The sequence below is a fragment of the Cynocephalus volans genome, chromosome 8 (genome assembly GCF_027409185.1).
Source record: "Cynocephalus volans isolate mCynVol1 chromosome 8, mCynVol1.pri, whole genome shotgun sequence".
Classification (NCBI taxonomy): Eukaryota; Metazoa; Chordata; class Mammalia; order Dermoptera; family Cynocephalidae; genus Cynocephalus; species Cynocephalus volans.
Window position 1 is genome coordinate 117,747,140 of NC_084467.1, and position 24,747 is coordinate 117,771,886.

General features: G+C 47.9%; 1 protein-coding gene across 1 annotated transcript; it reads right to left on the bottom strand.

The window, feature by feature from the left end:
* Positions 1–4,787: 4,787 nt before the first annotated feature.
* CFAP45 (cilia and flagella associated protein 45) lies at positions 4,788–23,998 on the bottom strand. Its single transcript, XM_063105882.1, has 11 exons — positions 23,843–23,998; positions 21,754–21,896; positions 19,670–19,814; positions 19,140–19,310; positions 17,764–17,942; positions 15,644–15,773; positions 11,834–11,980; positions 9,359–9,472; positions 8,565–8,758; positions 5,208–5,432; positions 4,788–4,866 (listed from the first exon to the last, which is right to left on the bottom strand). Exons 1-11 carry the CDS (start codon positions 23,996–23,998, stop codon positions 4,788–4,790), a joined length of 1,683 nt encoding a protein of 560 aa, XP_062961952.1.
* Positions 23,999–24,747: the final 749 nt, after the last annotated feature.

Consider the following 24,747-nt stretch of genomic DNA (forward strand, 5'->3'; position numbering starts at 1 on the left):
TAGGGCAGCCCTAGGCCTGCCTTGCCCTGCTGGCAGTTGCCCAGGAAGATGTGCATCTGGTTCAGAGCCTTTCCTACTAAGCTGTCGTAACCAGCCTTCACTCTGTCCTCTGTTTGTTTCTGTTGCCTGGACACCGGGATAGGGGAAGGAGTGAAGGGAAGGTGGTGCCAAAGGGGGTGGGGCTCAGAGGCAGCACAGCCCTGCCAGGGCTGGCTGGGACGGTGGAAGTGTTACTGGCAGGAGAGCCAGGCCCGGCCCAAGGGATAAAGCCAAAGGCTCCCCACTTCCTACAGTTTCCTGCCTCTAACAACCACACCCTGAAAAGTTCAGAAGAGCCCTGTGTTTCCAGAACTGCAGGCACTTCCCCACATAGGTTCAAGCTGTACAGCCACTGGGGTCGGAGATATCTGAAGACATGTGTATAAAAAGAGCCAGGGCTTGTTTTGTGTGGTCCCAAACTGCAGAACTGGGGCCATGCACCGGATGCACAGGAAGACATATATTGACTCAATTTTAAGAACTTTCTGAGTATCAGGGCTGACATGAGATGGTTTGGGTTGCCTTATGAGGTAGCGAGTGCCCTGTTTCTCAGCGTGTGCAAGCTCAGACTGTCCAGCCATTTGACTAGAGTTTACAAAGGAGATTCCAGTGCCAGAGGGTCTTTGAAGTCCCTTTCAGTCTTGAGATTGTGTGACTCGGTGCTCATCTCCACTAGCCCTGGAACAAACAGTCTTTCCCCAAGGGCCATGCAGAAAAGTTCATCAGCTCTGGGCAGCTTCTTCCAGGCCCAGATCCTTCTGCTCCCCACTCCACCCACCCCCTTGACTCCTCTTTCTGAAAGTCTTCTGAGAAAGCCATACAAAATCTCAACCCTAGTCCTATCCCAGCCTCAAAGTCATCAAGGGGCACTAAGATGATGGCTACCCCTCTCCCAAGAGGACATGGGTGAGAATGCAGAAAGGAACACAGAGCTTGCACCTTAAGGAGAACAACCCAGCAGGGAGGGGTGTGAGCTGTGGGAGCTACAACAGATGGAAGGTGGGAGTTATTGAAAGCGAGCCAAATTAAGAATAGCTCCATTATGTTGGAAATGGGGATCTTTCAGGTAACCTCGGCATGATTTCCCAAGGTATATCTGAGTGTGGTAGGGGAGGAGGGTCGCCTTGGGCAGCAACCTAGGATGAAAGGAAGAGACCTCTGATCTGGAGTGAGCCGTCCCCTTCTCCCACAGTTCTCTCCCAAGCTCCCACTCTGTGCAGGTAGGAGGGGTGAGAGTGAGAAATCAGAGTGAGGAACTATCTGCTCCTGAGCCTCCATGGCCTCTGAACCCAGACTTATTGTCTGAGACTCCAGCGTTTCCCATCCACTGTCACTTAAACAGCTGCCACCCTTCCTCACCCCAAAAGCCCTGTCTGGCTTTGAACTCTCTTGGCCCCTTTCATCCAAGCCTAATCAAAGTGCTTTTACTGAGACCAATTAATATCCAGCTGTGACCCAAGTCACATATGGGGGTGCCCAGGCTTTTAGGGGTAGTGAAGGACATACTGGCACCCCACTGAGTCAGGGACAGCATGGCTTAGCCACCAGGGCAGGCTGTTGAGTCATGCCCAAGAGGAGCTGCTTCTCTGGCTGGCGCAAAACTCTGAGACCGCCTCCAAGCCGCAGCAGAGCGTGGTATGGGCAACAGGCACATGCAGGCAGGTAGGTCATAGAGCCCAGCCAGCCAGGAGCCAGGGGACACGTGCCCAGGAGGCAGCTGCCTGAAGATCTGACTCAGTGCTCTAAGGTGGAGCCCAACCACTGGATTTTTTTTTTTTTTCTTTTTTTCTAACCACTGGATTTTCTAGGCTAGACCAGCCCGGTCTGATATTGCAAGGACTGGAAGACCCAAAGGGCAGAAGACAGGGGGCTGCAAGCTAACATCTACCTTATACATAGTATAACGTAAAAATAAGATATGAAGAAATCACATACCCATACAACAAAGTCAGTAATGGTTTGGGCACTTAAAAAAAAATTTTTGTTTTACATCAACAAAGACAATGCACCAAACGGCACTTCCTACTATCTCCAGACTTCCCTAGCACCATTCTACTCCTTTGCAGCCTCCCAGACACTCTGGGCTGCTTCAGTGGCTTGGAGGGGTGCACAGAGCTCATTTTCAGCTCTGAGCAGGAGGAGGGGAAAGCTGAAGCCTCCTTAGCAGAAAGCACTGCCCACCGAAGGTTCAACCTCTCTCTAGCAGCAAGATTGAGGCTGGTTATTCCTGATTTCTGAGCTGAGGGGCCTAGAGAGTCCTCAAAAGAATACTCACTTTTCTCTTTTCTTTGTCTTCAGGCCCCACCCCCGCTCTGCAAGCTGGAATCACACTGTCTCCTGCTGCTTTGCCACCACTGTCCCACAGCCTGACGCCACCAATCCCCACTTCCAGCCAGGGGACTTCTCTCTGTAATTATCCCACTGCCATCCATTCCTGAGTGAGAGTAGAAGGTTTATAAAAGATGCCCTGATGTAGCTGGCTGGCCTCAGATCCCAACTGCCTGTCTGGCTCTCAGGAGTGTTCCACTTATAGGAACTAGGTTCCTGCTGATAAGTCAGGCTAGTCCTGAAGCCCATGGAAGCCTGTGTGGGCTTCTCAGGAATCCTGAGAGAAATCAAACCTCTTTTCCACATCATGAGCCAATTCCAAGATAGAGAATTCCTGAAGACAGTGGAGGAGGCAGTGCTGGGGGCAGCATTCAGTTCCTCCTAAACCATCTACACTTGCTGGGAGGTGGCTATGTTCTCCTTTCTCCAAAGCCAGATCTTTGTTCAAGTCACCTATAACTACTCTGTGAACAGGCAAGGTCAAGAAAGTCTCACCTTTAGGCTTCGGAATCTTCTAGGCCCCACAGACCTGCATTTTTCACCTTGTTCAACCTGTGAACTTGGCCCATTTTTCTCTATGTGGGCTCAGAAGTTAGCAATGGGTATAGAACCTCCTTTCTCCTTGACCTCTTTCTCCCTGGGGCCCATTCTTTCCAGTCCTGAGATGGATGACTTAGGTCTGGAACTAGGCAAACTCCAGGCACCCAAGGCTCTTTCTGGCTTTCCTGGAAAAGAGGGTCCCCTGAAATAGGTAAGCGAGTGTTCCTTGGTCCCTGCAGGTATCAACTGAGCAACAGGTGATGCTCAGAGAGAACCTGAGCCAGTATGCCAGCTGCAGAAGGGTGCCTGGAGTTTGCCCAGCCCCACACCTAAGTCATGCATCTCAGTGACATTGCCATGTCTTCTCTCCCATCCTAGGATGCATACCACATCTTCCAAGGCCCCTGGGAGGAAGGTATCAGCTTCCCTAGGTGGGACGGTTGCAGCTAGGGATACTGAGAAGGAAGGTGGGAAAGCCTCTTCTCCAAACAGCTGGTGGGGTGGCCCATCTGGTTGGGTGGGGCAACAGTCTTCCCTGGTGGGAACAGGTGAGAAGGTGCCTGGGGAGGCTGTGGCTGCTGAGGAAGAGGAAGCACAAGAAGCAGCTTGCTGACTCTGCCTGGGCCCTATGAAAAGAGGACTCTTGCCTGAGGCCCTTGTAACCTGGCATTGTAAACACCCAGACGCACCTAGCAGCTGTCCTCTGCCTCCTCTAATGCAGGACCCACTGGGTAAGACAAGACTGGGCTCTGGATTTGAGAAATGGAACAAACCCCTGGTGGGGCGGCGGGAGGAGAGGTATAGTGATGGCAGCTGGGTGAAAGCCCTTTCCCCTCAGGGAATACAAAAACAGGGAACCAGCTCCATACCTGGAAGCCCAAAATGGGAGCTTGATAACCAGGGTCCTTCTGAAAAGGCTGAGACTATACTAAAGGTACAAGAAATTTGGTGTGGAGCAGCTCGGGCAGAAAGCAGGAGGGCAGGAGGCTTCCATGAGGGTGGAGCCAGGTCTGTTGTGTACACTGAGCGCCTGGAATGGACCTGGCCCATGGTAGGCACTCAGTAAGTATTTGAACGAGTGAATGAATCAATAGAGTAGTTGGGGGCAAAAAGAGGAAGTGAAAACAGATGAAAATGCCTTTGGGGATCCCCACTTACGGGAGTGTGGTGGACGGAGGGGAGCTGGCCATGAGCGAGGGGCAGCTGTGTCTGGGTGAGCAGTGCTGGGCCCGGGGCGTGCCCCAGTGGGGACGGAGCAGGTGTCAGTGTTGCAGCATTGCCTGGAGTTGAAAGGGCTCTGGTAGGAGAGGGCCTAGACAGGAGGAGTGAGCCGCAGGTTCAACACCACCCCCTCCACAGATGTGGTCTGAGTCATGGCTGTGACCGGGTACGAGCTCTGCCTCAGCCAGCCCTGGAACCTCCTTCTCCAGCTCTGCCCAGCCCATCCCTGGCTCCAGCCCTGCCTGAGAGAGCATCTCTAGCTCTGCCTCAGTGCTCTGAAATGCCTCTGAACTGGGTGTGGGGTGGGGGCAGAGACAAGACTGTGCCTAAAGTGGACATCCTGGAGGGTGTCACAAATAAGTCAGGAGACACCAGGACAAAGGGACCTCCTGGCTTAGGAGAGACAATCATGAAAGAGTCATCCTCCCATTCCCTGACCATCACACTGCCCATGCTTGGGTACCGCATAACCTATTTTGCCCCACCTTCAGTACCCCGTAGCAGACACATCCCCACAAGAAAGCTGAGCTGTTCCTTAGAGACGTTGGATTGATTTAATCTGTAATTATGAAATATCTAGATTAGCAGCAATTATGGTCACCCAGAGACTGGGCAGGATCTGTCCCCCGAAGGCGTCTGAGGACCACAGATGCTCCCCCTCAGTTCACAGAGGTGGTTGGCAGGATGTTAGCTTTTCGCTCAGCTTCAACGCAGTACTTCTCAGGAAGGCCAGTGGCTCTGCCGGGACACATAGGGCAGGTATAAGGGGAGGCGTGGGCCAGAGAGGAGGCAGGAGGAAGCGGGCTCTGGGCAGGGTTTACAGAACCTGGCTATCTGGACCCCAAACCCTGCTCACACAATCCACCCCCCAAACACATTCATGTCAATCCTCCAGCATCCTGCCAAGGAGTTCCCAGAGAGCCAGGAAGACCCAGTCTCAGAACTTTCCGCCCTCCCTCCTGAGCACCTCTGTCATGGCCCCTTTATCCCCACCACCACAATCCTACATTTTCCAGCCTGCCCTGCAGTCTCCTGAGGGAAGGGGAGAGGAGCTGGGGGAGGGAGGAATTCCAGCACACCTCAGCTCTTCGAGCTTTTTCTTCTTGACGTCATCAATAAGCTCACGCCTCCTCTGGGCCTCCTCTTTGAGGCGCCTGCCCTCCTCGAAGGTGGCGATCCGGTTCTGCACCTGCTTCTGCTGGTTTTCACGCACCTGGCGCCGGAGCTCGTTGGCATGCTGTAAGCGCCCTGTGGCCTTTTTCTCCTCCTCCAGCTGCTCCTTCTCAATCTGCTCTCTCTGAGCCCTGGGGGGAGGGAGGCAAGGAGGAGAATGGGCTGGGCTGAGCTAATCCAGGCAAAGAAAGGTGCTGGGGGAGCCTCCTGGGTGGACATGCTTCAGACACTGCAGCCCCCCAGGTTCCAGCCCTCTTCTGAGATTCAAAGATCAGCCCCAAAGGCTGCCACCATGCACGCTCCCTCCTCCCACCCAGCCAGGACCAGCTTCACAGCACATGACTGTATGTCATAGGCATGCTTAGAAGGGCCCTGTGCTTGGTTTAATGCTCTGCTGTTATTGTTTTGGGATTCTTAATAATTTTTGAACAAGTGGCTCCATATTCTCATTTTTCACTGGGCCCTGCAAATGATGTAGCTGGTCTTACACCCAGGGTTTCACCCTCTGGTAGTTAGTGCTCCTATTCTTCCATGGTAACAATGCGTAACTCCTCCCCAGCTTGTTCTAAAATTCCTTCCTTCCTTCCAGTAACAATATTCATAACATTAACAAACCAACAAAGGGAATGCTTAGAAACTTGAAAGAAGTCTGTAATGCTAGCTGTGCCTTGGCTGCTGGAAGAAGGAAGGAGCTCAGCCTGATATCTCAGTTCTCTTATAGATCCATCACTCCAAATTCCTCTTAGAAGCCTCTTACAGGACCCTGACATCAGGGAGAAAATTGCTAATGGCAACTACATAGGCTCAGAAAAAACTCAAATGAAATATATTAACATCTCAGAGAAAATGCAGCCATAGACCATCTTGAGCTACTATCTAATTTCTTTTTCAGTGCAATCAAAAACAGAAACAAACTGTAAAATCATCTTAGGCAGGGATCTCTCACCTGCTCTCCTCCCCCATAGTCACTCATACCCCAACAAAGGTACAGAAAACTTATTCATTTCCCTCACTTATTCATTTCCCTCTAGCTGCCTTCCAGGATCCATCATACGTGGAGTATCCTCTCAACTTCAAGCAACTCTTTCCACCAGGCAAACACACAGACATCTCCTAAAATTCTACACCTTCTACGGAGCCTTCCCAGTTTGTCAGAAGAGAGCTGCTCGGTTCCTTGCCCCTCTGTATTTACACACCAAATCCCCACTGCTGAGACACTGCATGACAGCAAGAAGACTCTCCTGTTTGCCTTGCCGTTGTTTTCCTATGTGTGGTATGGTTTTCCATTGTTTCACACTATTCTGAGTGGAGGGCTAAGTGTGGGAAAGAGGGACCCGCATGTGTCACTAGAGAGCAGCAGGGATGGTAGACAGCTGAAAGCCCAAATGGAGAAGAGCCTGGTCATGCCACAGGATCAGGCAGTGATTACGAAGGCTGGCTGATATTAGAATCACCTGCAAGCTTTCAAAAACCACTGATGCCTCAGCCTCACCCTAGAACACTTAAATCACAACCATGCAGGGAGAGCCTGGCCATCAGGATTGTTCAAAAGCTCCCAGGCATTTCTTAGAACCACTTGATAGGGTAGGTCAGTTATCTCTGCTTAGTCACAGGCTGGGGGTTAAAGGCATCCCTCTGCCCAGAAACAGGAAGTCCATATATAGGCCATACAGAAGGCTGTGCTTTAAAAGTCAGAAAAGTTGGAATGCTTGCTGTGGCAGAGATGCTCTTAGAGTGACGAGACCCATCGTGGGGGTCACATGGCCCTGGAGACACTAGGTCTAAAATAACAAGTGAAGTTGAACTTTTCCAAAGAGCTGGTCTAGCTTTAATAACTGGCTAGGGCATATTTCAGGCAAATAAAGCAAAGAAGGGACAAATGGGTCAGCAGCAAAAGTAGGACTTTAATTTCATTCCATTAAAATTTATTAGTGCCTGCTAAAGGCAACACAGATGTCCAAGGGCATAGAGGCCAAGGGTGACAGGGGAGACATCTGGAAGGCAGACTGATGCCCAAGGTCAGAATCTTTGGGGGCTTTTAGGAAGCTGCCTTCTTTACCAGGTGTCCAGTGACCATGGCACAAGCCTGGGGGCAGGGAAAGCTACAGAGCCAAAGGGCATTACAGCCAGTGGGGACAGGCTGGGGCCCACAGTCCAATAAAAGACCAGGAATCTGGCTCTGGCAAGGACAGAGGTTCCTACATATTTGCTTTGCATCTGGCTAGGGGTCGGGGTAGCCTAGTCTGTCATGCAACTAACTGAGCAGTACCAAGAGAAGGACCTTGAGCATGTAGACCAAAAAAAGCTGGGTTGCACTGTTAAATCTCTACTTATCTGAGCAGAATTTCTGTAATTGTTATCCCCCCAATTCAAATTTTGTTTGTTACCTTTTGAAAAATTCTGATCTTATAGAGTCTGAACCAGAGCAAGGAGGTAGTCATTCTCAGGCCAGGAGAATGTTCCCAGGGGCCGGGTCTGGTGGGGGAAGATCTGAGTGGTAGGAAATAGAGCAGAGAGGGAGGCCAGTGGTGGCTGTGGTTGCTAACTGCTTTGGGGGGGGGGGGCACAAAACAGTGTGAGATATGAATGCTCAGCTTCTACTCATGTGTTGGAATTATTGAGCCCAAAGAGAACAAAAATAAAAAGACAAAGAGCTCCAAAGCAAGAAACATGGATAAAAATATAGGTGAGGTCCATTCAAATATGACTCTCTAAACTCCCTCTTATGGAATGGGCAAGAGCAGTATTTTATTAATTTCTACTGTCCTCCATGGCATCCAGAACAGAGCCTTGAGTTTATCTTTACTATGCTATATGTCAAATGAATGGCAAAGAGCTCCCTTAAAGTCCTGCTCCAACCACTCACAACCCTTAGTGTGTGAAGTTCTTCTCGCTATCTCACCTAAACCTCTCCTGCTTCAATTGCATCCCTAATTTGCAGAAGGAGATGGGGGTAGGGGGAAGAAGGGACCAGACTTATACTTTTATTTACACATTTTCTGCTCCAGGGTAAATAATCCCCCTGATAATCCCCATTTTCTTAAAACATTTCTGGGTGCTATTTTCCAGTTTTCTAATCATAAAATTTTTGGCTCAGGTGGCTTTGAAATATTTCAACCATCTAGTTAGAATGATCTCACCAACTCAGTCAAGGCAGATGAGCATCTGTCTGTTAACAGGCCAGAAAGCTTCTCTCTGTCCAACATGAACCATCCCTGCTACAGTACAAGGAAAAGAAGCCAAGGTCCCCAGGCTCCTCCTACCGAAGAATCCTCTCGAACTCATCGCGGTCCCGTTGCACCTGAACGGCCAGAGTGTGTTCCTTGAAAGCCACCTGTTCCAGACGACTTTTCCGCAGCTTGGCCTCTGTTTCCATCTTCTTCTTTGCATTTTCCTTTTCCTTTCTGCGCCACTCTCTGTCTGCCACCTCCTGGTTGCGCTTGGCCCGCAAGGCATCCTGGGAAAGGAGAGGGTGAGGGGGACCAGTGAGGGTGCAAAATAACCTTAGGTAGAGACCAGGTGCCTTTAGGAAGACACCTACCTACAGACTCTGACACAGTCTGCTTTGAGCAGCACCATGAATTTCTCTGGCAGCAAGTTATTCTAGGGAAGAATAAATGGAATCCTGTCATAGAACTTTTGGGTCAGTAGATACCCTGAGGGGTCATCTTGTCCTTCCACCCCACTCATCCCAATTCTTTCCCTGTACCTCAAACACCTCCAGGCAGTTCTGCAATTGCTTCTAATTTTAAAAACTGCTAATGTTGGAGATGCCAGTATCCTCTGGTGACACATTTCATTGGCTAGTTAAGGCTGAAAGTTCTTCTTTATGTAGCAGCCAAAAACTTTCCCTTGAACCCTAAGCACATAATGCACTGCTCAATCCTTGCTGCCATAGGCACTGGGAGCAGGCCCACCCTTCCTTCTCAGACTACAGCAGGCTAGATAATTTGCATCCTCTCTTCTATATCTCTGCCCTTGAGGCCATTTTACAGGCTGTCAAAGGAATTGTCAAGGGAGTAGGAGAGGCAGAGGGAAGCCGAGACTAAGTAGGTACCTGTTCTGCCTGGTAATCCTGGGCCTTCTCCTGCATAGCCCTCAGACGTGCGATCTCCTTCTCTTTCTCTCTCCGGATTTTCTCCTGCTCAGCCTCAAACTCTGCTTCTCGAGCCTGCCAGGAGGAAAAGGCCTTGTAGAATAGCTCTCATTGCCCCAGCCTTGCAGAGAGAAACAGAGCCTCTGCAACAGTCTTTCCACTATCTCCCCTACCTTTTCCTGACTCCTTTTTAAGATAGGTCAAAATGAACTTAGCAATGCATGAACATAAAAATAAATAGTAAAATGTTTCATTGTTTACAAAATGCTTTCCCATGTATTATCCTAGAGAGCCCTCACAACATATCATGAGACAGATAGTATAGATGCGGAAATCGATGTTCACAGAGATGAGGGATCCTGCCTGAGATTGCACAGCCAGTAAACTACCAAACAGGATTGGAACACAGATCACCTGAGCCCAAGTTTCATACTTCTTCCACTACATCACAGGCAGTTTTCAAGTTGCAAGGCCACTGGGCCAGGGAATAACTGTTGTTCCCTTCCTGTTTTGTAAAGTATAGCAGGGGGATGTTATCTCATTAGTTCCTGGGCAAATGGCCAACCATGCTTTGGGCAGCCCCACACTGGTTAGCAGATACCTAAAGAGTGAACCATCAAAATTAGCTCACTTTACCACTTTTCTGAAAGAATAGGCATACCCCTAAAAGCCTCCCAAATTCAGCCTTCCAACTACCATCCTGAGCAGTGATAAGACTAATAGTGCATGTTGTGTGGAAATATGATCTTCCCATAAAGAACTTTCCTTAACCCTCATTCTACCTGCTATCCTTCTATGAAACCCAGTGAGTTTCCCTCTTGTGAGTTGTGCACAGTTGTGTGTCAAGCTGGTTCCTCTGTGCCATCTTGCCCTAGATGGCAAGGCAGGGAAGTCTGGATGCTTCCACAACCAGTCTCTGCCTTTAGCTCTGAAGGGGCAGCCCTGGCTGCAAGAACAGATGCCACAATGAGGTCAAGGAAGGGCTTATGATAGATACTTACTGTGGACTGTGGACATGCCCAAGTGCCTGATCCCTTTGCAGTCTCCAGCCTCCCCCAGCTCCACCCTAACAATGTCCTTTCCATGGATGAAGACAAGACATAATCCTCTTCTGCTCAGAAACCTATGGTGATTCCTCATCACTCCACACTTCCAGCTATGCTCAAGCTCTGAGGCACCCCCAGCAACTGCTGTCAGCTCTCCATCATCTCACCACCCTCATTTCTTATCCTGAACACCAGTGAATCTGTTCACCACTCTACACATAATTAGCTCATTATCACTCCCTTCACGCATTCAGGAAAATAGTTGTTAAGTTCACATTGAAGCACTCGGTATATTTTGAATCAATCAATGACTACAACACAAGACTGTTGTAAAAATTGAATGAGATAACACATATAAAACACTTAGCACAGAGCCTATGCACACACTAAGTGTTCAATAAATGGTGGTTATATAATCTTTATTATATACAAACCATCTATGTCCCCAATGCTGTGTTCTTACTCTCTTGCCTGCATATCCCCAGATACAATAAGAAAACTAAAGCCAGTAAGTAAGCTTCTCTGTGCTTCATTTTCTGTGGTTTAAATTTGGGATAAATACATACACCAAATATGCCTTTTCAAATCATATCTACACCCTCCTCCTGCCCTTCATGAAGAATCACTTCCATAGACGAGCTTAGAGAAACATGGTGTGCTTTCTGTCATCGTGGAACTGTGAAGCTAGCAGGGGAGACAAAGCCAACATGAAGAATTGAATAACTTCCCTGCCACCCTCCTCTATTGACATAAATCCATGCTCGCTCTATCTAAACAATGCTTAAAAGCCTTCTTTTACTTCCATTCCACACAGACCCCGATCATTTCATTACTCAACTTTGCCCCAGAATGAGTGCACACATTCACGAGCTACATCCACCTGTCGGCAGGTATTGCTCTCTGCTTTGCCGTGCATTTGTTCCTATAAGGTTCTACAGTGGGAGGTGGGAGAAGACTCTTTTCTGAGCCCAGCACCTCATACGGGATACCCCATATAGGAGTCTTCACAAGAAATGTATGGGAAAGCTGATCCATGATTACTGGAGTTATAATTATTCATGTCGTGAGGAATCCCCAAAAACTTTACTTTCACTAATATTTTTCATTTTCTTCCCAGCCTGCACATGACCCTCATCTCAACTTCTAATTGAAGGTGTTAATGAGGATAACAGCACACTCATCTGGTTGTCCTTTCTAGGCTACTCTCTGTTAACCAACAAGTAGACCAGCCAAGATGAAGAGAGAAAGAAACCAGGCCCCGGAACCCAGGACATGGCGTTTTAGAGTGAAGATGTGGCTGCCTTCCGCTAGCGTGCCTAGGTTCGCAGACCTGCCTTTCTTCCTTCCATCCCTGATCACAGGTCCCAGGCATCAGAAACTAGGTCCCTACCATCTTCTTCTTGGTGAATTCCATCACCATCTGGTCTGCCAGCTTCTCTTGAGCCAGTATCTCTGCTTTCTGCTTCTGGTTTTCGTCATTGATGCGCTTAATCTCGGCTTGCATCTTCAGTTTTTGCAGGTGCCTCCGTTCCATGTCCTGCCAGCAAAAGGAAGAAAGCCTCAGAGTAGAAGGAGGCAAGACAGAAAGTTACTGGTGTGTAGGAAGAGAGAGACAGAGACAGAGGCAGGGAGACGAATGGTAGTCTAGCTTCCATCACTATCCTTCTTTAAAACTGTTCTGTCAAGGGTTGTCAATGACCACTTCTACCAACGGGCCTCTTTACAGTCTTCATCCAACTTGATTTTGTGGCAGCCCCTGGTGCTGTTGATCTCCGTGCACTTTCAGGAAGTGAAGGCTTTAAGATTCTACTCAGCATCTCCCACATGTCATGCTAAATCCCATCCCTGTGGCTTTGCTCAGGCTGCCTCCCTGCTGCCTTCAATTTTCTTCTCCTATTTAAACCCAAACCTTCAATCTTCATTCAATAAATATTGCCCTTATTGAGTACTTTCTGTTCATTGGACACTTTATATAGACTATCTCTAATTCCTAAATCTGTCCAAAAGCCCTGAGAGGTAGGCCTTGTTAACTCTCTAAGAAACGGAGGCCCAGCATGTAAATGAGTTGCCCAAGGCCACACAACTAATAAACTCCAAAACCAGAATTTTGAAACCTTTTCTGTTCAAATTAGAGCTCCAACCTTCTCTAGAAATCTTACTTGATTGCCTCAACTTGATTTCAGTTCTCTCTCCACTTCTGAATTCCCTGAGCACTCAAAGTAGTGCCACAGCTCTTGGGAGGTGATCATATCCTGCCCACTCACTTCATGAGTGAGTAGGTCCCCACTCACTTCATGTATGTTCCCTCCATCCCAGCAAGAGGACAGGGGCCTTATACCATGCTGCCTCTCTTCCCCAACAACGTTTAGGCCATTGGGAGGAAAACAGTAAATACTCAATACACTAAATGAGGCAGGGAAGGGGGAACAAAAGTGACTGGCATGTGAGAAAAAGGAAAAGAGAAAAAGTCTCAAACACAGAAACGTGTCGCTGTGAGTGATGGAGATCAGAGTATCAATGTGACTCTGAGTGGCAAGACCCTTTCTAAGGAACAAGCCCCTGCCTTCCCAGCCCTGAGCCTTCAAAAGCTCCCAGTGGTCAGACCACTTCTGAGTCGAGCATGTTCTCAGATCACAATGTAGAAAGGCATTGGAACCTCATGCAGCTGTCCCCTCTATCACAGCTGATCAGCCTCAGACCCCTTGCCTCAAACTTTTCTACCCATCAACTCACCCACCTCTCACACTGTCTCCAACTCCTTCCATTTCTTCAAAGACTAACTCCCTCCCTGGCCTTCCAGCTCCTGCTCAGCTCGGCTTCTGCTCTGGTTCATCCAGCCAAGGCAACTCTGTGTGTCCACCTCTAGGGCCAGTTCTCCGCCAGCTTGGCTCACTGCCCAGCTCAGGGATCCCTCCTTCAGGAAGCCTTCCAGACAGTTCAGCACAGCAACTGTCTGCCTCGCAGGGCCATGTGGCATATGAGTCACAGTTATGCGCATTCTCACTCTTACACGGTGCTTATGACTTGCTCGCTCCACTTGTCTTCTGCCCCTCTGCCTCTCACCCTCCTTTCCCCCCTTCTCCCTTCTTCCTTTTCTTTCTAACTTCTCACCAGTTTTAGTTCTGCTACTTTCCCAGGCATCATTTAATCTCTTGACCCTCAAAGCTAAAGAAGCTACTGACCTCTGAATCTACGACATACACAATCATCTATTTATTTACTTACTTCTTTACCTATTTATTTACTTTTTGGTTTGTTGTTTTTTGTTGGTTCATTTTATTTCCAAGAATCCGAAGGACTTGCCCTGTTTCTCATCTCTGAAGCCCTTCCAAAGCAACCCCAGATAAATTCACTTCACTCTTCTTCATCTTGCTAGCAAGGTGGGAAAAGCTGCTCTTTGAACCACGCCAAGATGAAAAGGCAGGTCTAAAGCTGGGGAGGCACAGGTTTCTACCTAAAATTGCCTAATAATACTTCCTGGAGACTCAGGGAATGCCTATTAGAAAGACATTAAAAGGACAATGACACAACATCAGTGTGATGGTGTTGACTCACTGACTCCTGGAACTTTCTCAGTGAACCAACCAATTCCCACTCCCCACAATCTAGGTGGATTCTCCAGTCTATTTCTCACCCCCTATGCTGCATATTTGCCCTATATCTCTCCTTCCTGGCCTTTTCCACTCTGTCTCTCCTGAGCCAGGAACTAAAGTAATTTGGCCAGGTTTCTCTGTCTTTTTGGCCCTGTTGGCCCTAAACAGTTCACAAGGCTACGTGCCCCTTCATCTTCCCCACCTATCCAGGTAATCTTTATTCCACTCCTCAAGCAGATCCTCACACTCTGAGAAGCCTTCATAATTATAAGTCCACCCGCCCACCTATGGGATCATTCAGGTCCCCTCCTCATCACTCATATCATCAAATGCATTGGCTGATGACAATTCCTCATCCATAAATATGGGAGAGGGTGAGAAAAATAAAAGAATTTGTGTTTCACAAGTTAAACAGCACCATGAGAAAACAATCAGACAAATCCAGAATGCAGGACATTATTTAAGGCAACTTGTCTGAATGCTCCAAATTATCAGTACTATAAAAATGAATGAATGAATGAGAAAACTCTTCTAGATCAAAACAGACTAAAGAGATTTAACCAAATGCAATGTGCAAACCTTGATTGGAGCCTGTTTGGAAAAAAGAAAACAGCTGAAAATACATTTTTGAAACAATTGGGGAAATTTTAATGTAAATTAAATGTTAAACAATATTCAAGTATCATTGGGTTAGAGTTTTTGATGGGTTGTGTGATAATAATATTGTTGCCAGGTACAAGGGTGTCCTTGTTCTTCAGAGATGCAGACTGAAGCATTTAGTAGCAAAGCGTCAAGATATCTGCAGCTTATTTTCAAATAGTTTACCAATAAACAACATATGTATGTATACCTAGAAAGAACAAACACCTAAAGCAAATTGTTAACAATAGTTAAATCTAGGTGAAGAGCTTATGGGTATGGTACAATCCTTTTAACTTTGTGTGTAAAATTTTCAAAATGAAAAAATTGAAGAAAAAAAGGAATAAATGTTCCAAATGCCAGCCATGCTAGGGGCTTTTGTACATTGCAACAGACCAGCTAAAGGAAATAGACGAGGGTTTTTTAAGTCTACTTAGTTTGGACAGGTATGTCATCATTTCTTTTGCAATAGTTATGCCTACTAATTTTATTTAGGCTAACAGGAAGAAAAGGTTTGGCTTCACAACACAATTAACGACAAGGGGATGCTATGTACTTTGAGTGAGGTAACAGCAGGGAGCCTAGAACTAACATGCTGCTACTGTTCATCTACAAAGTGTACACTATCCCTAGATAATTGGAGGAAGACTGTAAAACATCCCTGTGTTTATTTGTGCAAAGCATGCAGCCATTCGTTTCCTTTACATGTCCAGTCACATTGATATGTCAGTCTTGAGCCCTGAGTCCCTGGGAGGCAGGGACAATATCTATCCAAATCACTGCTCATCACCCACCACAATGTCTTGGCCAAATAAATGTTTAACATGGCAATAAAAATTTGGTGGTGATGATGTTGTAAAATGAGCATATGCCTGACAGAAAATGTCAACACCCTGAAACCCCAACGTCTTGGAGGGCTTTGTTACTGTCACTGGTGCAACTTGGCATTATCTGTCCAGCCCTGTTACCCTTAGGTCCTCCTCTTGGAGCTGTTGCATGTACTCCAGCATCTGCTCCTTCTCCTGCTCCCGCTGCTCAGCAAGCAGCGATCGCTCCTCCCGGTTCTTTTCCATCTGTTCCACAATGTGCCGTCTTCCTCTGAGAGGGAACAGTGCCACAGTGTCTTAGAAACCAAGGGTCCATGTCTCTGTGCTTCAACCTCCACCCAAATAACCCCCAAGATGGGAGGTATCACAGGAACAATTTGACAAGTGCCCCTTCAACATCGATATGCTTTATGGGCCCAGACCAAAGTCCAACCCCGGAGAGTTCTGGGCGGGGTAGACCCTCTTTCTTCTGAACTTCTGGTTCTGGGGCTCATCCTTCCTGAGATTCCCCTTCTTCATTTGTTTTCCCAAGAGTGCACCCTACATCATAATACACCTTCTCCCTTCCAGAATGTGAAGAGTTTCTGAACTCCTACCTCCTCCCAAGTCTTTCCAGAGTAATCACAAGAAGCCAGCTTCGTACAGCTTCACAGAGTTAAAAAGAGCAGGACTTCTAATTTCTCTAATGCTTCTGCTGTCACCCAGTCTATCCTGTCTTCCCACCCCACCTCCCATGCCTCGTGTGGTAACTGCCTTTCTTATATCTTCTCTCACATATTAGGACTTCCAATAGACAGGGCTGAGTCTGAGGTAGAGAACCTCCACTCAGCAATGCCCTCGCTCAACAATGAAAAGCAAGGAAACTGGCTTCTACGATCAGTGTTGCCAGTGACTTCCTATGTGCTACTGGGATGTCAATAAACTTGGAAGCATCTGGACCCCATGATATACAAGTAAAGCCTAGAGGAATGGCAGAAGACACAGACTAGGATAAGAACGAAGGGGAAGGAGTGCGAGATTCACATTCGGATAGATCACTTGAATCACTTCGTGACTCCAGATGAAATGGGAATAATGAGTAAAAGAGGTACAGGGAAAGAGTTTGAGCTCAATATAAGGATGAGCTCAAATCATTAGAGCTGCCTAATGAGGCAGAGGTTTCCCTTCATTGGAGCTGTTTTGGAGAAGATGGATGGCCACTTCCCCACTAAATAAACTTTTACTGGTAGCCTACTACATACAGTCAACCGGGTACATCCTAGAAGTCCAGAGATGAATGGTTCAAGAGAACAGAATACAGTTAGAGAGTTTAAACTGCCATTCAGTGCGGTACAAGGACTATTTATAGAGGCAATTCATGTTTTGTATGGTTGGTGTTCTAAATCTAGGACACTATGATTCGATGATTTAGCTGCTCTGGGACTTGTCCCTTTCTGCAAAATGAAGAGAGGATTGAATTTATTCATTCTAACATGAATTAAGCACCTACTACAGGTGAAACACTGTGCTAGGCCCAGGGGCTGCAGAAATGAGTGAGTCAGGACCCTGTCCTCAAGGAGCACACAGTCTAGTGAGGGTCAGAGAGCTGCAACTCAAGAAGTGGTGTTCTGGAACAAAACACCGAGTGGCGGGCTCAGAACAGGCAGCCACAGGGCCGGCCCATGGCTCACTCGGGAGAGTACGGTGCTGATAACACCAAGGCCATGGGTTCGGATCCTATATAGAGATGGCCAGTTCGCTCACTGGCTGAGCGCGGTGCTGACAACACCAAGCCAAGGGTTGAGATCCCCTTACTGGTCATCTTTTAAAAAAAAAAAAAAAAAAAGCAGACAGCTACAAAGCCTCCTGATGACGTGAGGGAGGTTTCTCAGGGAAGGGGACAGCTAAGCTACACACTAACAGAAGGAGAAAGCATTTTCCAGGGGGGAAAGGAAAGAGTATTCCAAAAGGAGGGAACAATGAAAGTCATAAACTTGTGACAAGGCCTGGCATGCTGGGAGAATAGGGGAAAAGCACAGAGTGGATGGCAGCGAGTGGAAAGATGTGAGGCTGAACTGGGGCCAGATTATGAAGCACCTGTCATGATCTTGGAAGTGAGCTTTAAAAAAAGCTCTGTGATTCTATGTATCACTTCATAAAGTTTTTGAGATAATAATAGATGGTGATACTGGCTGTTCTCATCTCAATCTTTCCTAGGCTACGTGGACCCAAAGGCACATGGAAATGACTTAGAGAAAGAGATGCCAAAACAACATCTTTACCGTATCCTTTCCTCCCTCCTCTTCCTGTCTTGTTCCTCCTGCCTTTGAATGGATTTCTGCCGCTCCACTTCCATCATCTGATCCAACCGCTTCTCCTCTGTATCCAATTCTTTTTGGATCTGCCGCTTTTCCAGGATTTGGGCATCCCGGATAGCGTGGCATTTGGCATTGAGGATGATCTGGGGAGTGGAGATAAAATTGTGGGACTGGGTCTGGGCGTAAGGATAGGGAGGGATGCACTATGAGGACATGGAAGTTTCAGGGGGAGAAATGGGAGCAAAATGTTACTGAGTGTGTTTGGGGATGCCCATGGCTGCTCACAAGCCCAGAGAAGCTGGAGCAGTCTTGCCTTTACCCTTCCCCTTAATATAATTCAGCTCAAACATTTACTGGACTCCTACTAGATGCTAGGGTTTGTGCAAGGAGAGGCCCAGAATAGCATCTTTCCGGATATTTTGTCTTAGTATCTGGGGGATAATGGATCACCTTTTGGGAATATGATGACAGCTATGAGCCTGCTCCTCCATAAAATTCACTTACATATATACACACAGAATTTCCATAAAACTTCAGAGGTTCGTGGGTCCCACATAGGGACCCTAAGCTAAGACCCTAAGCTAAGACACCCTGTTCTGCTCCTCAGGAAAGCTGAGACACTCTTGAAGAGGCAAGGCCACTAGATTTTTAAGCTGGAAGAGCATAATATTTCACAAAAGGGGATGAAAAACCATGGGCCCAGCAATAAGGAAAAACCATTAAGTAAAAGCTTTGGAGAATAAAAGGAGATATAAGTAGAGAAGATTTACCTGAGAGACAGAAATCGAAGATGAAGGGGTTGGGGAATCAGTATTTTTTTATTTGCTCAGGAGGAGAGCCACATGCAAATGAGTCACAAAATAGAATTCAAATGAGCCTTTGCTCTTCATGCTCTCAGCTAAAGGTAGCATTTTGGGCACTTCAAAAAGCGATCAATTGCCTGGACCACCACCGTATGTGGCCAGAACTGAACTAGCAGGATAAAAACAAAAGTAATGCCCTCACATTTTTTATCAATCCACAGCTCATTTAATCCTGTCAATAATTCTGCTAAGTAGTTATACCACCCTCATTTTACAAATAAAGTGAGGTTCAGGGAGGGCGAGTGACTTGCTCAAGGTCACACAGCAAGCAGGTGGCAAAGACAGTCTTGCCTCTGATCACAGCAACTACTGTAGCAGGTATAGCTCCCCCCAACCCCTACCCCTGCCAGCGCCTCGCCTTTTACCTGCCTTGCCCCAAGTCCAGCTGGAGACAGCACTGTCCAGTGTATGAATGAGAGGAAGGAGGAGGGAGCTGCAGTGAGTTGCCAGAAGGAGAGAAGAGATGAGGAGCCCCACCTTGCTCATGTTCCTGAGCTCCTCCTCCTGCTCCATCCGCAGCTTGTTGGCTCTCTGCAGGAGGTTCCGGGCCCGCTCCTTGGCCTCCTCCTCCAGGTCACTGAGCTTCTTGTTGCTCCTCCACACCATTTCCTTCTGTTTCATGATCTTCTTGCGTGTCGTCACAGCATCCTAAGGGAGATCGGTCTGGATCAGTGGGGGATTATTCCCATGCTCTGTGCCCTGGGCACTAGCCTGGCTACTGCAGATGACCCAATATGGTTTTGCTTCAGCCCACCCTGCCATGAGACCCAAGAAGTTCCCCAGCCTGGCTTCATTCTCAGTCCTCCCCCCAGCCCCAGGTGCTTCCACATCTCAGGAATTTCCCTCTGTTCGTTATCCTGCAACATTTCTTCCCCAAACACACATTCACGCCTTGTTTCAGGGTCCCCTAACAAGAGTCCCTACTCTCATGAGAAGCTGGCCTCTCCCCAGCACACTTCCACTCTGTCCCGTGTCTGCAGAGTTCGAGGCTTAGGGAGGTTAACTACCATGATGGCTTCCTTCTCCTTCTTGAAGGCCTGCTCCCTGGCCTCGATTTCTTCTCTGGTCAGAACATGAGATGCCCATTTGATTCGCTCAAACTCCTCAGGGCTGATGATTAGGGATTCCCCCGAGGGGTCCTCTGTGGGGACACTGACACAGGAATGAACAGAGTTAGGGAGGAGAGAGAGAGAAAGCACTTGGCACCACACTTCAGAATCCTCTGTTCTCTTCCTCTCCCCACATCATGCCAACCCTCTGGCATGGACTCAGCCAGTGACAGGAGAGATGGCAACTGTGCTCAGGGCCCACTAGGGAGAAGGGGCTCTAGGTGAGGATCAGGTAGCACTGCATGTTAAAAAGAGATCTTTTAAGTTCTTTTTCTATAAGGTCTAACTCATATGTTACCTTCTCTGTGCAGCTGTCCAGGACCGTCCCCATGTTCACACATACCCACCCCCCAAACACACCAAACTCAATAGATCACCCCCTCTGCTGAGCCCCCACCGCACTCTGTTCTTACTGTATGCATCATGGCCAACTGTGCAGGGCCTGTTTCCTTTACAAGCTCCTTCAGGACATGGGCTCCATCTTAACCATACTGGTAGCCTAGTCTCTGGCATACTGCTTGGCACAGAGTGAGAACTCAAAACAAAGCTGGTGAATTGAACTTCAAAAATAGATTATTCCTCAAGGATAACATAAAAAGGGCAAGGGGACGCCAGACAAGGTTGAAATGGATGCTAGTGAGAAACCGAAGCATCCCTGTCCATTCAGCCGAGAGAGAAGCTTTGAACCCTAAATATTAATTAAAATCTCTGATCAACAACAGTCAGAGACATGTCTATAGACCCCTCCTTTCTAGCTGCCCAACGCATTCAACAAACCAATAGCTAATTATAATGATTACAAGCAAATGACATACATTAAAGATGGGGGAAGGAATAGTTGGGGGGTGGAAATAAAGCTGCTTCTGGGTGAGGCAATTTAACAGGTACATGGCAATAAGACGCAGACAGTCTGAGACAGGAAGTGAAACCTCATCTAATAAAACTAGTGTGTGTCGGGGGGGAGGTGTCCAGGTGGTAGACAGAATGAGTGAGTAGATTTGGGGGTTAGCCAAGATCTCATGGTTCACCTAGCCTGGGATCTGGAGTGACCGGGAATGATCTGAATCTATGACAGCAGCCCTGAAAAAAAAACAGCCATTTGACCTCCCATATGTTTTCAGGACTAGACCACTCCAAGAAGGAAGCCTTTCTCAGGCCCCAGGAGTGGCTGCAGGGCTGCTGATCATGTCTGGCCATTTGATGCTGGGCCTGACCAGACAGTACTCAATAAGGGGCTGCAGGCAAGCCCAGCTCCTGAGCTGTGACGTGGCTGTGCCCGCCAAACACACATGGCACAGGCAGCATTTTCTGGGAATTCAAATTTTTAGCAGGTGGAGCCAGAACAGGGAGAACAGTTGCAGAGAGTGAAGCCCTAATGTAAGAGCTGAACCACTGAGCACAGTGTCAGCTCACTGCACGTTGCTGCGCTCAACCTAAACCTCACAGGAGGGGCCCAAGCAAGGGGGCAGCTCCAGTTAGGAAGCAGGGCTGAGCTAATCCCAATGGAACCCAAGGAGCTCCTATGAATTTCCTCCTATCGTCTCAGAGTCTGGGAAGAAGCCAGGGGCTAATTAGGCATCTGTTCAGTTTCCCTTTGCTTCAGATTCTTAATGCAGCTGAAAGGAAGTGACTCATCTGGATCACTTCCCTTTACCAACTGCACTAATGGGGACTCAGAGAGGACCCATAAGCACCTCCCCTCTACCAGTCCCTCAGATCCCACAGCCAGCCAGAAGAAAGGGAGGAGAAAGGATCTGGGAATAAAAGGCAATGGCAATAATAGATACACAAGGGGAGAAAAGAAAGAGGCCAAGACGAAGAAGAAAGAACAAACCATGAAACAAAAAGGAAATATGAATAGGAAAGTGAGGATTGGACTGACAGAATGAATGCAGGTGGGCTTCCACACCTCCCTGCAAAGATCCTCAGCAGAAGTGCAGGCTGCACAAGCGAGGACAGGGGACAGTGCACTGGCCACTCACATGAGTTGTCGGACCATGTCCCGGGTGATGAGCTGGATGGTCTCGGGCTTGTGGTCCAAGTCCAGGGCAGTGAGAGTTTTCTGAATGGTGTTCTTATCTCGAAGCAGCACAATGGGGCTGTCGCTCTGGCCCTGTGCCAGGGGCTGTGAAGTCAGAAAGGATACTTTAGAAGCTGATCACCCCACTCCCTGCTGGTCAGTCTTAACTTCAAGTGTAGCCTTCCTCTCTCCTGCGGCCTCCACCCCATCCAGTGGCCGGGGATGCTGCTGGAACCCAGACTGCAGGGCCACTAAGAGCAGCCAGAACCCTGAGAAAGCACATGGCTGGATGTGTTCTGTACTGACCGGCTCTTCTAAGAACAAGGCCTCTGGTTTTTGTGCAGATATGCCTCGCAGGATGGTAGGGAAAGTGGAGAGGGAAGGGGATGGGAGGGGTGACTAGTGTGTGTCTATAGCTAGTCCAAAGTCATCAGGAATGAGAAGTAAATTTTTGGTCTCTAGGTTTTCCTCTCTCCATGAAAGATTCTCCTTTATGAAAGAAGAAACAACTCTCTCTCTGAGACCACACTGTGAATTTGAAGCAGTACAATTTGTTATAGACGAATACAATCTATGATGCTAGTAATTTTTAATCCTCTCCAATGATTAATTTACTTTGAACACCCAAAAAAGACATATTGAGGGAGTTAGAAATAGCCAAATGGCCTGGTAGAAACCTGTCCTTAAAATCTGATATGGTGAGGAAGTCACTGAGTTAGAATTCAGCAAAAAGAATGCAGATTAGATTACGAGTTTTTTCAACCCTCTCTGACTATGAAGGAGTTAGATAACAAGAAAATGAGATCGCTTTCTTCAGAAAATTGCTAAACACAAGCGAGAGTTTCATTTGTTGTTAGTGCGGTAACTGTGATCCCGACTGGAGGCAGGGGGTGGCCTGGCCTGGCACAGACAGTCTCCCGAGTGCTGCTGCCACCTGCTGCCCATCTCTGCCTCCAAGCGGGCACAGCACCGCCATGGCACAGGCCACTTCTGCCCCCTACTGTCGGTTGGGAAACTTCCTGGATGGTCCCCCCAGCAATAAAGCCAAAGAAACTGGGCCAGAAGTGGGCATTTTTCTGATTGCTCCTTCTAGCTAGCTAGCATGACTACTCCTGGAGAACTCAGCCATCTCCAAACCTCTCTTGGCCTTGACTAGAAAACTCCACATGGACCCCAAACAAGAAAATGTCAGTAAGTGAAATTACATTGCTTTGATTCTTTCCCTTAACAATAGGACTACTGCAGAATGGGAGTCTTCTGAATGGAAAAAGATGCCCATCTTGAACCCACTGGAAAGTCCTCTTTGGTTCACAGTAAGAACGAGGAGGAGCAAGGATGGACCTCAACTCTCATCTCCCCAGCCTGCTCCACTGCTAGGTGTTCACACCACCACTGCTATCTCTCTTCTCCTTCTCTTTTCTCTCTTAATCTCTCACTACCCTTCTCTCCATGTCTCATTCTCTTTTTGTCCTTGCTTCGCTTCTTTCTCACCTACTGAACTTCATGTGCACCAAAATTATTCAAAGCAATTCTCTAACTCTCCTTCTCTAGACTAAAGGAGTTGTCAGCCTCTTAGTCTGGATGACACTTGCACATAAAGACCATTTTCCAAAGCTCAATGATGGTTTGATCTGAGGAACTGGGAAAGGAGATGCTTTTGTGTTGCACTCTGATGCTGTTCTCAGGTGGAGGGGTAAGGTGTTGCTCTGTGTCCGCAAGCTTGGCCCAGTGGCTCCCACATGTTTTCATCATGGACCTCTCACTGAGCAACTATTGAGCTCTCTGGCCTTGAGCCTCCCCTTGACATTACAACAGATTTTAAATGCTGTAAAGACGTGAAGATTTCAAGGGTGGAGGAAGCCAGGTGCCCCGGTTTACACAGCCCTGCTGGATGTCAGAGCTCTGCATCTTGGATCTCAGAACTCCCCTTTGTCTTTGGTCTGAGAGTTGCCTAAGAGCCAAGTGACCCAGGGCAAGCTTTGTCCTGTGCAACACTAGTCTGGGCCACTTCCTCTAGGTGGCATCTTCCTGCAGGGGCTTATGAGGCTTACCTTGATGCCTCCAAACAGGCTTTCATCCACCTCAGAGCTCATGGCTTTGGTCCTATAGCGAGTTCTATTCCTTGACCTGTTGGAAGTGGTAGAAGAGGAGCTCAGGATGCCAGTTGTGCTTAGTGGCTGCAGGAAGAGGCAGAAAGTTAGGGCCATCAGTACTGAGTGGCATCCAGACCCTGAGCAGTAAACTCTTCTCCAGCCTGTGCTGTGCACATGTGGAAAACCCACTTAGAAAAAGCAACTAGGTGAACCTAGAAACATAGGGAGCAAAGATCAACCGACAGACAACATCTCCACAGAAGTGGGGGGTTCTCTGGGTAGGCGCAAGAAACACTAACCCCGAGAGAAGGAGCATTTCCAAAGTCCCTAAAGCTGAAAACGGCAAGTCGGTCACACAGTACAGAAGGCAAGTTGAAGGAAACAGGATGGCAGGAGAAAAGGAGCAACAATTTCACCTCACTGTCTGCCTGGTTCCAGTTTCCCACAAGGACAATGTCTTGCGAGGCAGTTTGGGCTTGCCTCCCCAGGAATGTATAGTATCCTCTGTGCCTCCAATCTTGTCACCCTGAGTTCCAAGTTCCCTTCATGAATGACACTACTGCTCAACCTCCTTCGTGTCTCCGTACTCTCACAAGGTTACGGTGGGGACCAGAGGATAGAAAGGATGGAAAAGCACTCCACCTAGTTTGGCATGTGGTTGATGCCTAATAAAGTTCAGTGGATAAATGATGCATGATTACCAGCTATGATCAGGCACCCATTCATAATATCTACTATGTGACTCTTTCACTCCCAGGACCCCTTTAGTGCATTAGCCATTTTTAACCCTCCCTTCTACCCTACCCAGTATCTTTCTATGTTTGGTAAACTCCTTATCTAATGAGTTGTGGGAGTAAGGGCTC